Source organism: Rhea americana, unplaced genomic scaffold (assembly GCF_003343005.1).
Source record: "Rhea americana isolate MKP2758 unplaced genomic scaffold, rheAme1 scaffold_109, whole genome shotgun sequence".
In the NCBI taxonomy this organism is placed as follows: Eukaryota; Metazoa; Chordata; class Aves; order Rheiformes; family Rheidae; genus Rhea; species Rhea americana.
The window spans coordinates 524590-537559 of NW_028185139.1; the positions used below are offsets into that span (position 1 = coordinate 524590).

The 12970-nt window shown below is 45.8% G+C and overlaps 1 protein-coding gene across 1 annotated transcript in view; it reads left to right on the plus strand.

Moving 5' to 3' along the window:
* The first annotated feature begins 12660 nt into the window (after positions 1 to 12660).
* The window catches only part of HNRNPLL (heterogeneous nuclear ribonucleoprotein L like), a 29818-nt gene continuing 29508 nt past the window's right edge, over positions 12661 to 12970 (plus strand). Inside the window, exon 1 of the mRNA XM_085311118.1 lies at positions 12661 to 12968. Coding sequence (XP_085167244.1) covers positions 12801 to 12968 — 168 coding nt within the window. The 5' untranslated portion in view covers positions 12661 to 12800. The remainder of the gene's footprint in view (positions 12969 to 12970) is intronic.

Below are 12970 nucleotides of genomic sequence, written 5' to 3' on the forward strand. Positions count from 1 at the left end.
CATTCACGCTCTTTTCGTGTTTATTTAGGCAGCACTGTTACCCACCGTTATCAAAATCTACCTTGTGTACAGCAAACCCATCACCTTTCTGCCAGGCACAGGCTTGCTGAGGCGAATTACCCGTCCTTCTGTATATTTATGGCCTTGAAGGCCTRTCTTAAAGCTGTCAGTGTGCTGACTTCTGCAAGATCTCAGCTTAAACCCGCCTCCGTCTGAAGGCGGACATGCCTGTGGGGGGATATGCCGGCCTGCGCTGCAGTAACGTGATGGTTTTACTGGGCTTTTTCACATGTTCAGAACTCAGCCTTCACTTAAGCGCTTTGCTGAATGCACCAAGTCTGCTGCATCTGACTGACATATAACTTTATTTTAGATCGCACTGATGCGTGTCTCTCTGAGACACCATTTYTCATCCTATTAGAGGTTCCCCTTGTCTGCCTAGTCTAAGATTGGAAGCTCTGGGGGGCAAAAGCTGTTTCTTATTCTGCATTGCACAGTACCTGCTACCACAAGATCCTTTTATGGTCGGTCTCCAGGCACTTCTGTAAAAAATTACATCAATACACTTCCTTCCTTCCTTCTGTCTTTGATTTCGACCCAGTTGGGATTTTCAACTTGTTCTGGACCCAGAGCGAAACTTGCGGTTTTGGTTGACGGAAAAAAAAAAGTCTTAAGCAGCTCAGGTCTGTAGAGGAACGTGTTGTGTTCACTTCTTACAGGATYAGACACTGTTCTGAGTTATCAGACCCCAAACCGTCATTTTCAGCGGAGCTGCATCACGTAGCTGAACAGGAGCGTGCAGTCAACACCAGTCACCGTCCCTGAGAAGGGAAATATTTATTCCTGCCCTGTGGGGAAATCTCGGGACAATCTTCCCAGGCCAGGTTGCTSCCATCATGACAAAATTCTCTTTAGGGCACCTGAGCCGTTTGTCTCAGCATCGTGAAGAGGTGCTGCTTGGCGTGGAGAACCCAGCGATGAGCAAGATGTGTCAGTGGTATTTTGATATAAAGCCTGACAGAAACACTCCAAACGCTCGTGTTAAGCAATGGCCAGTGACTACAGTCTGCTGTTGCCCAAGAGGCTTATTTATTTGGTGATTCAGTGACTCAACAGTAATGTGCTCAGACGCTGTGGTTGGAGGTGGAGTCCGTTGGGGCTGGTTGCTGCACAGACACAGAAGAGGAGACAAATTTATTTTTTCAGACCGTCACTTGTTATGCCCTGCAGCGTTACAAGGCTGTAATTAAATCCCTTTTCGCTGAAAAACTCTGTGTAAGCCTGAGGGGCTGAGCCAGCACTGAAGCTGCTCAAGCCTGCGGAGAGTCTGCATCCGCAGGCRGAACAGAAGGGGAGACGCGTCGTGTCCCCCCCCAAATTTTTTGTCTGCTTATCGAAYGCGTCTTCGGCTCTGCTGGGTGCTCCTGAGCACGGCAGCCTAAAATGGAGCTGGCGCTGGTTTGTGCTTCGTCTCTTCAGGGGCAGATGATACTGTGCCATTGATTAGGTTATTTTAAGACCTGGCATGGAGCAGTTGCTTGCTGTTACGCTGGCGGTCGTTTATCAGGAGCCRGTTACACGTGTTTTCTAAAGCTCTTCAAAAAACACAGCTACCCGAGAACGCTCTTAGCGCAGCAYGTTTCAGATGTGCCTCTGTGTGCAAGTTGTTTGTATCTCGGTAACAGCCAAAGAGCCATTTGGATGTGCTGGTTGCTATAGTAATTGCTTTCCTCGGGAGCTAAAATAATAGCTTTCAGCTCCTGCAGCTTGCTGCTGTGTCGGCTGCCTTGAACCGGAGACACCTCCATTTTGACTGAGAAGGGGCTGGGGAGTCTGAGTGCACACGCTGAGACAGATTTCCCTTTGTACAGCTCATTTTGAATTTAACCTTTACAGAGGATGTGTTGCAGGTCTAAATGTGTTGCAGGTTCAAAAATAAAAGCAGCAGACAGAGCGGTAGGGCGGCCTTGCGGCTGAGGTTTCGGATGGGGGTGAAGATTTGGATTCATTTTCCGCTCCTGCTATTAATGTCTGGTAGAAAATGGGACCGGTCAYGCTGAGGCCAGTTTWCGGCACTGAGRGCCCTGCAAAGGAAGGGGGARGGGAGCGGGGAGGTCTCGCAGGAGCTTCGAAAGCAGCTAAGCAGGTGAAGCARGTATGTGACAAGGAAAACAGCCCTGTATCACTCAACGTTTCTTTCCCCGGCAAAGGCCCCGGCGRAGTGAATGCTCCGTAGACAAACAGYGCTGGAGAGGCTGGAGGAGGGTCTCGCTGGAGACAAAACAGCCTTTCAGAGCGTCCCAACAGCTGGCACGTGTTAACTCCTCTGCCACCTGCGATCAGTTCTCAAGGCACAGACCATCCCTGGGTGCCATTTTAAACAGCAGCGCTGCTGGCTGCAGGCCTGCCTGTAAGAGGTAGGGTGCAGGTGCGTTTCCCAGGAGAGGGGTAAGCCCCACGGTAATGTCGCTGTGTCGCCACGAAGGAGCCCCTGACGGGGAAGGTCGCTCTCCTGCCTYGAGAAGCAGCAGCAGCGGCACTGAATAGCTGCAGATCTGTGACTTACTGGGGGTGGCCTAAGTAGGGACCAGCAGCAGCAATGAGTAGCTGTTTGGTTTTGCAGGGAGAGAGCATAAAAAGGGGATGAGGACATAGCAAAGGGCTCAGAGAAGAGGCTGGAGATGTTAGGATGAAAGGAGGGAGCAAGCAAGTAGGGAAAAATTTTTGCAGCTTAGCGTAAACCCTGCACCGTCCTAGAAAACTTGCTGTCGGACATGTACGTGGCTGCATTGGCAGCTGGCAGGGAGATGCCAAAGGGAGATAAAAGAACTGCATGATATGCTAACAGGCTGCAAACACAAGCAGTTCCTGTTTGAGTAACAGCAACATACAAAGATGCAGGGAGGGAGGATGTTTGATGAAACCACAGGACAAAACTGGGCCTTCGAATGTGAAAAGTATGTGCTGAGAATTTATTGCCAGGCTTGTAGGTAGCAGAGGATAAGACCGTATTTCACACATGTGTACATTCARATATATGTGCGCACACAGATTGAGGCACAGCATATGCGCAAGCTTTGTGCCTGTGCACTTTTGCTGCTGAGGTGTGCTGCTTTCCTGAAAGCAGCTGGAGCAGTGCAAGCCCAGCGGGGGCCTATGTGTGTCTGTGTGAGGCTTGTATCTAGTGATACTGGTACCCCTAAAGCCAGGTGACTTTTACATGCAGCAGTGTCCTGGAAAGCCCAGGGTGATGCTGATTTGGCAGTGAAACAGGAGCYCAGGAGTGCTCTGATGACCAGATTCACGTGCTGTCTCACGCCATGAGCCCTCTCATGGGAGGCCTGGGGAGGCAGGGGGAGCCCCCGCGTGCCTGGCGCATGGGGTCATATTTTTATTTATTTACTTTTTACAATTTGCCAGACTTTTAATTTGCAACAATCCAATTGTGCACGGTTCAGTTCTTAAGCATTTGTTCTGTATTAAACTTGTGATTCTTCAGTTTCTCTATCTGATAATCTCCTGTTGCCTTTACATAAAGCTCTTGGGATAAGGTTTCTGCAGTCGTATCAGAGAATTTGCTGCATTTTTAACCCTAATGGATTGTGGCATATCAAGGTCTTAAAACTGTCATGAGGAAGAAATCCCAAGCACTCCCATTGAAACAATATTTAARATGCAAAATCCTAAAAGAAAAGGCAAAAAAAAAAAAWGAAGTATTTTTCTGTCAAGAAGCTCTAAAGAACAAAAAGTAAAACCGAAAGGCATATGAAGACAAGATTTCGCAATCAAACCAATATGTTGCCTGATTCTATGTATGATCACCTATCCTTGAAACATACCACCTGGATAGCAGTTCTGTATTTGCTATGGACAACTCCTACAATTACAGCAGAATAAAAAACGTTTCTTTAGCCTAAAAACATGTCAGGTGATTGTGGAAGAATCTTGGCTTTCCTTAAACAGGAAGTCTGTAGCCCTCATGGGAAGTTAAAACACAATTAAAAACACGATCCAAGTATAATATACAGTATCAAGTTATCTCAACACAAACAAAATAATTCAGACTGTCYTATTTAACCGCAAACAATGACTTTTTAAACCATGTTCTGGAGGGAGCAGGAGAGAGCTAATTCATGACATTTGATGCATAGGATGGGCAGTACTGGTCTAAAGACTCACTTATGAGGTTATTTCTGGAAAACTGGATTTCTCTGTATGATAATTTTGGAGTAATTTTTAAGTGAATTATTTTTGACATTTCTAATAAGATGTTCAGAACACATGTACTTTAGGAAGCCTGATTACATTCAAAGCTTGGAGAAGCAGCACATATGACAGATGCAGGTGTTAGCAAAAAGCTCAAGGAAGGCCACAAAGACTTCCTCTAATGGAGAACTAGTTTGTTCTAGATAAGTACTGTTGCTTGCATAATTACGAAATTCTTCTCAGCAGCAACTCCTCTTTAGCACAGGCACCATGGTAAGAGGAAAGATCCTTGAAAGTTTGCTCATAAATACCTGAAAAATGAGTTATCTTACAGCACTGTATGGTAGATAGTCCRTCTAAATGTGTGGCTTATCTGGACAACGCATGAATGGTTCTGTGAAGCTGAGTGTGAAAGGATGAAGCGTGTCACCCAAGAAAGTGTATCAAGAACACACTAAGGACATGCTTCATCAAGTGCAACTTCCCAGCCAAGTCGCTGGAGCTCTTACAGTCAGCAAGGAGGCACCACAGACTTCGTCTGTACAGAGAGCATTTCCCCAGGCAGGGAGAGCGTGCCAGCCCAAGGAGCAGCTGTGTAGCCGCTCATGCAGTAAACAGCATTGCAGATTGTGTAATAGGAGGCTGACTGCATTTAGGTATGTGCCATGCATTCACTGAGTGCTTCATTCCTCCACCCCCACTACAATGTTGTCATCTTTGGCTTTAAGCAGCAGCACCCATTTAATTGACAAAGGTTTAGACATTGTCAATTGAGGCAAAGTGAAAGAGGGTAAATGTTTTTATTTTCTTTTTTTTTTTCCTTTCTTTTTTGTCTTTTAGAAATCAAAGCAATAGAAGCAGTATTTGGGAACTCGCCCCTTTGGCTGCATTCAAAATCTTTCTGTTAGTGCCTTGCTTGGAGAGCCTGGGAAAGTGAGAATTGTTACACTATGAGGAAATCACAAAGGATTTACACCAAGGCTATTGCAGCTAACAAGCTGAAATGGCCCAAAATGTCTTGTGTGGCTCTAAGTAGCAGAAAACTCTTTGTGATGGGTAAAAATGGGTGGGGATGACATTTAAATCATAGTCAATACCAGTGATCCTCATGTACCATACACAGCATAGTAATACTGGTAAGCAGAATGGCTTTGAACTTAACAACACACAGAGGATGTACTTATGCTGTACAGTGTCCATTAAACTGCTTTGGGAGTCCAGGCAAGCATGTCTGCAAGATGTTTGTTGGTGCTCTGAGGATGCAATGTCTCAGCCCAGTGCCTGGGTGGAGAATTCTCTGCAGTGCACCCTGTCTTACCCTACAGACAGGTCCTCTCTTACCATTTAGTAGAAAATCCATTGCCAATTTGCATTCCCACCACAGCACGCAAAATAGTTCTGTGGTGCTGTTCCAACCTGGACGGAAAGAGATAAAGGAGACCAAGATTAAAAATAAAGTAATTTGTGGGAAAGCACCTGGCTCTCAGACATGCTCTCACTTAGACACTGAGTCTCATGCCCCAAGTGTTCACTATCAAAGGGCAAGATACAAACCACAGAACAGCAATTCAATGTCTATTTTAGAAATGTGTATCCTTTCTGGTAAATCTGCTTCATAGGAGCTTATCAAATGCTGATTCTTGGGAACAACCCCTGTTCCACAAACTGATCACTGCTCATTTTTGAGAACTGTTGCCAAATTTAAATCTAGAATTATGACTCATTCCTTCTTGGGGGATGCAACACTCATCACCAGAAATGCTTCCAAAATCTTTTGTCTTTAGAATGGAACAGCTATTTTAATAAAGAGAGAAAGGACAGTCCTGGTGTCCAGATAATTTTGCTCACAGATGACAGTTCAACTTGTAAGCAAGTGTCAGAGCTGACTAAAGGCACTATCTGTGCCTACACATGGCAGGAATGCTGTCTGCTTTGTCAGTGGGAGAAGCAGAATTGTTTTTGTGCAAGCAGACCCTAAGTGCGTTATAATAACAGGTAGCCAAAACCTCTTGCCCGGAGTGGCTGTGTTAGTCTGTGTCTGCATTTCCTGGGCCAGGCAGGATGGGGGGGGGTGTCTGCCTGTGTTTCTTTCGGAAGACCTCATTATATTTGGGGTACAGCCAACGTGCATGCAAGCAAACCGCAGGTGCACTTCAAAACCCTTGATTTAATAGGACCAGGTTTGTGTACAGCAGCTGCAAAACTGAGTCTAGGCATGAGAAAGACAGTTTTCTAGGACAGCAGGCAGCTGTGCCTCTGCTGCTCAKTTTACCTGCTGTAGAGCCTCAGAGAACTAAGTTAGCCCTTACTGCCGAGAGAGGGTACAGGATGGCTCCTTTGTGGCACGAATGAGGTACCTCTGTCTGGCACATCTATATAACACTGGAGTCATCTGTCTMCTCTGGGCTTGCAAACAGATCAGTAACCTGCAAGCAAAGAGAATAAATTTCAGAACTGCAGTTATTTTATGAAACAGCACAGAAGAAGCAAAAGCAGCCACAGATGGGGATGTGAAAGTGACCTCACAGTGTCTTGGAGAACTAATGGGTGTCTAATATTTATGCAGAGAAAGGACATGTTAATCAGAGACAGACTAGACAGATATGTTACAGCATTCATGCAAGAAAGAATTTCTGGTAACAAAACAAACAATAAAGCCAAAAACCATCCTTGAGTGAGAGCTGTGACATTGGGACTTTTGTCCTGCTGAGACTCCACTAGCGCAAGGATCGGAGACCTGTCAGGCAAGTATCGTGGTTTATTTTGCTGGTGTACATGTCTGAACAAGACCACAGGGTGACCCATCAGTTTGCCTTTTTACCATTTTAACCCAGGAAAAACACAGGCATGTCTACATTACAAAGAAAAAATCACATGTAGAAAGCCAAAAACATGCAAAATAGAAAATGTCAGGATGAAAGCTGCAAATGTAGGCTCACTTTGCCCCCTTCTGCATAACTTGTAGTGATAAGGACTTTAATTTTACAATCACTTATTAATTTTATCATGTGACTTCAGCATCATTTGGTGCATTAGCTAGGCTGTGCCCAGTGAGCAAGCAAGTGCTCACTGTTTTCCTCCCACTCACAAAGCGAACCTAGGCCGTGTTCAGTGCGCAATCTTCAACTCTTCCGCTGGTAAAAGAATGATTTGTTTTCTTCTGAGTATTTTTCACTACCGTAGGGAAGTGCGTCACTGTCGTGTGAGATGAGCAGGTGTGGTAGTCTTCTTCAGAGGTAGAGAATGGATACATAAACAGTTTTTGAGCAGARTAACCCTTAATACTTTTCAGGGGACCATTTAAAATGTCTAAGACCTGATTCCACAGACAATGCAATTTTATTTTGCACTGTACATTCAGTTCTGAAAATGAATTCTGAGCAACCCGTTTAGGTGACTTGCCTAGTATTAYATAGGTGTGAGAAGAAAGCAACTTCATAGTTTTTCATTTCTGTGAGCATACTTCGTATGTGCAGACGAGCTTATAAACTATGAGATTTTGTGCATCATGTATTTGAAATGACTGAGAGAGTGGGTTGTCCCCTGGCACGGAATCATTTAAAGATCGTGTTTTTCAGTTGCAATCAAAGGAGTTAAAAATTTCTTTTTTTTCACGAACAAAAGTAAAGCTCCTCTAACAATCAGACTCTAGAATCTGATGCTTTAAAAAACAACAAATATCACAGTATCTGTGATCATTTTGAAAGAGCTGGTAATAGTGCAAGCCTTGGCAATTCTGCTGGGTAAGGCAATAATTTTTTGTCATTTCTGGTCAGGGTAGATTTGACCTGTTTATCAACCTAAGTGTGCGCCTCACCTTGAGTTAGGAACTCGAGCCTGTGTCGAACACTTCCAGCAGCCATAGTTTCTTTTGGCAAGAACTATTTTGGTGCATGCTCAGTACTTCTGTTTTTTGGCTTCAGATGTCTTTGGATGGGTACTCAAATTTAGGGAGTCTACAAATCGGTGGTGTATTGAAAAGAGAGAACTCTGCAAGCAGCAGCAAGTACTGTCCAGCACAGGGGATAGTATGAATAAACCCAAATCAAAATAAGCAAAAATAAGAACCAAGAAAAACTTTCCAGCCTATGGCTCAGTCCAGTCTGTCCAGGCATGATGGTGGTCTCACTACCCCTCTGCTGCTGAGGTAGTGGTGACTTCCAGGGGGAACAGTTACTCCAGAGCATGAATTTCTTAAACTGTTAAGATCAAATCCTCCCAAAAGGAACAAAAGCCTGCATATTCGTGCAACAGCTGTAGATAATGAACACCACTGCTAATCTTCCTTTACATTGCTAGATGGCAGACCTTACACCCAATATGCATGCTATATGCTTGTCTTTCAGTGATGTAACTCAGCAACTCTACTGACTCTTGGTGAGCTGCTGACTTTTTGGCAAGGAAGATRGGTTGAAATGATTAAAGAGAAGAAAGCCACACTAATCAGAGCTATTGGAAGGGAGGCCTTAAGCCTTTACCATGCAAACTTCTGCAATGCAAATCTTCCCAGGAGCTGTCACCCACTCCTCTAAGTCAAGACCTCATCCTTCAGGCATTATTTGGTCAAATCAGCTAACTTCTGCCTGAACAAGAAGAGTTACAGAATAAAAACCCTCAGTAGGGGAACCTCCCTCACCATCAACAGCAATTTACAGTTACATGAGTGACCAAGATATGTTTACCAGGAGGACCCACTCCAAACTTTGCACAAGTTCGTGTGACTGCTAAAAGATTGGTTTCAGGTCACATTTGAAAGTCATACATAGACAATTCTTGGGTAACACCTTCTTGTTACGTCCCACTATTAATGTCATCATTAATGCATGCTAATTAKTTTTACTTTCAACCAGATGATAAAATTATTTTCCCATTTTTCTTCTGGCTGTTACTTGTGTTCCTATGGTACCCTGGTGYACTGTTCTTAGCACTGAAAGTGTAAAATGGAAGCATGGTAAGAAGCATTCCTTGCTACATTGAGCTAATAGCTTAATGTAGTATAAATTACAGTTAGGAATGTAAGAAACACAAAGCAGCRCAGGAACAGTAGAGGAGAGGAAATTGAACAGGTAACAACATGAACTCCCATAACTGAGTGTAATTACGTGGTTTTAAACTTCTACAGAGTTTGGGGATGTTTTCTTCTTTATGTAATTATGTGGTTGCACTTGACTGCACAGTGTTAAGTAAGTAATATTAATTGCCTTTCTTATTGGAGGGTAGTGGACTGAAACCATAATTTTTTTCATCAGCTCAGGTTAATAAAAATTGTATTAAAATAACTATTTGGGGCAGTGTTAGTGCCTTTCAGTGCTCTCTCTTTTATACAAAAGAAACAGGTCTGACAAGCAACATAACAGTGAAATCCTTCTGCTGAGTCAGATGCTCTGTTTCAAACTTACATAACTGCGATATATTTCCATATCCCTCCCACCATTCATATGTATGAAGTACAAACAGGAAGAATGACTACTCCAAGTCTGCTCATAATGAACAAGACAGTAGCTTAGTGCAGAAGCCTCAATCTTGCTACTTAAATATGAGAAAATAACTTAAAATCTCCACTGTGGAGTAATTAAATACCACATTAGTCAGCAGAGGAAGGTCTGTCAACAAATGACCTATGCTGCACAGAAGCATGCTTAAACTTTTCTGTTTCTTTCTTGTGGTAGCTTGAATACTCCATAAATATGAATTTAGTCAAACAGTAAGTCATTTCTTCATTTTCAAAAAAATAATAATAAGTGCACGTTGAGGAGAAGAAAAACCTAATTGCTGCAATATTTCAATGCCTTTTTTTCTGACTGTAGTATGTTCTGTGATTTCTCRGGATGTTATTTTTTGCGATTGTAAGGTATGAATGTCTGCTAACATCCCACAGCTCTAGCACACATAACTGATTTATTAGAAACTTCATATGGCAAGTAAGCATCTATGTCCACAGCAGAAATGTCTGTAGATTAATATATGYTGTGTATTTATAAAGAAGTGAAATGCCAAGAAAAGGAAGTTTAATGTCACCATATAASCCATGTTCCTCATTGACTACCTGAGCCTAGAACAGATAGATTTAGAGCTTTAGCTGTGTCGACTGCATATTCTCAGAGATAATGAATTTTTGTTAAAAGTGAAAAATAGGTACAAGTAAAAGAAATACTGAGAGAGAAACACAAGAAAGAAAAACAAGAAGAARCACAAGTTAAATCAGATGTATGTGTTTGTAGATAAGTCTGTACGCCTATTCTTCAACATTTATTTGTTTACATGTACATTGTTAAAAAGAACACCCTTACCAACTCCACTTGTCAAAGTTTATACAGGTCTATGAACTTCCTTTTAGAGATGARAAAATGTTTGGCACATAAAATCTTCTCCAAAAATGCATGTGTGTTCATTCTGAAACAAGAATTTGAGTCAAGTTGTTTCTTCTGAAAAAAACAAATGATTAATTAGAAACAATTACGTTCATAAAACTGCCAAAGACTTAGTGCTGCCTACACTGTACATGTTGGCTTCAACATTCACCAAACTCATAGCCCCAGATAGTGAGCAGATCTCAACTGAGGGTGCTAGCAGAATAACACAACTGCCAGGTTTCAAAATGGGTTCAATTTTTGCTTCTGGAGTTATTTTAATCTGTGTGGACTAATTCGCTRAGAAAAAAAAGAGAGAGACTATTCAAACTGATGTTCAGGACACTTTGCAAACTGGATGCTTGGTAGATACTCTGCAAATGAACGCTGAATCATTTATGCAAACCAGAACAGCTCCAACAGTTCAAAAGCTCCCAGCTATGGGTTATCCTTCAGCCTTATTTCTCAAGCTTTAGGGCTAGGGTGTTGTGAAACAGCTGCAAGTGAAATAGAAAGCAACCGTGTATTTTTGTCTTAAATGCAATGCAAAGTACAAATAGTTTATTGAAGTGATGAACTGCCCCAAAGTCTGATGGTTAGAACAGCTACCCAAGTGATGCAGATTCRAATCACATCAGCCAGAGAAGGAAACTGATCCCGGGCCTCCTGCTTCTTGGATGAGTGGCTTTACCAGTGGGTTCCAGGATAACAGAAAACATTTAAGCAGCAAACCATTTATTTTCCTTTCTAGCTTACAAGCATCATTTAAAATCAAACATGTTTTGTTTGATACAAGTTTATTTTTTCTCCTCACCAAAACAAGAATATAAGGAAAGAWTAATACTTATTTTGGCTGTCTTCTGAATTACTTCCCTCTCTCTTATTTGACTGTCAAACTGAAAAATCAATTACTTGCATAACCCTATTCCCGCTCTCCATTGACCTACTTTCGACAGGGCTCCACTCTGCATCCACCTGGGTTTGGCAGCCATACAGGCATCATCTAATTCGGCCAGAAAGCACTGACAGCCGCGCTTCGAAGGCAGAAAGCTTTCCTTCTGTGCCTGTCCCCAAGGAAGATGGGCACTATAGACAAGCTCGAAGCGCAAAGCCACCATGGCCAGCATGTAAGTGAAGAAGGACGCCTGAGCAGGCTCAGCAGGGGTTTACGCTGCCTGCAGGACRTGGATCTGTAGGCAGCGCGGGGCAGTCTCCAAGGCGTGCGCTGGCAGCAATGAAAAGGCAGCACCAACGCCAGTAGCAGAGCCGAGGGGGATGGAGCTGGGTGTCCAAGCTGTTACACACGCTCTCAGAGCTGTGCTGTGCTGGGCGTTTAGTGCAGTATTGTTTCTCACCTGAGGAAGTGATTGCAGGACCATGTTAGCCCGTGCGAACAAGCACCCTAGCATATTTTTTTATGGGCTGCGGGGTGAGCGCTAGGGCTGAAGCTGAGATATCTGTGTGAGAAGCGGTTCAGGAGCTGCCTCCATTCCCGTCTCGCCGCTCTCTGGGGGCTCTGCGGTGGCTGTGGTGAACTCACAGGCTGCAGCTCGCTGCTGTCCCTGAGGAAGGGCCAGAGAGCCGCGAGTTGGGGAGGGGACACCAGCGGTGCGGCGGCAGGCGCCATCGCTGCCTGCGCGGGCAGGCCGCAGCCCGGGCGCTCCGGCCGCTGGGCGGGGGCAGCGGACAAAGGCGGCCGGGGCGCGGGCGGCGCGGCCGCCGCGGAGGGCGGTTGGGGCCGGGACCGTTGGCGCCTGGGGGCCTTGGGGGAAGGCAGTGACCGTTGGGGCGGGCGGGCGCGCGCCGCCGGCCGTTGGGTCGCGCTGCCGCCTCGCGACGGCCCCAGGTGCGCGCTCCCGCGCGCCGCCCCCCCCCCCGCCGCGCCTCGCGCCTTCCCGTCTCCCCCGCCCCAGACATCAAAGAGCGAGGGAGGAGGGAGGGGGCGGCGCCCAGGGAGCCCGGCCGTCCCCGTGACGCGCATTCCTTCTCGGCCAATCGCAGCGGCCGCGGCGCCCGACGGGCGTGCCGGCCCGCCAGTAGCCAGGCGCTCCTCGCCCCCTCCCCGTCCCCGAGCCAATGGCGGCGGCGGGGGGGCGGGAGCGATTCCCGGTGCGTGTGTGTGTGTATGTGCCGCGGGGGGAACGGAGCGCAGAGCATCCTTCGCGCCCGCCGCCGCGCCTCGCGCCCGCCCGCCCTCGCCGGTGTCCTCGCCGCTGTGCGCGCGCCCCTCTCCCCTCCGCGGCAATGTCGTCGCCGTCGTCCGGGGAGCGGTACGAGGAGGAGGAGGAGGAGGAGGAGGAGGACGGCGCCTACGAGAGCCAGGCCAAGCGGCTGAAGCCCAGCGCCGCCGCCGAGGAGGGCGAGATCGAGTACAGCGGCGCGGAGGAGGGCGAGAGCCGGCGGGAGAAGGCGGC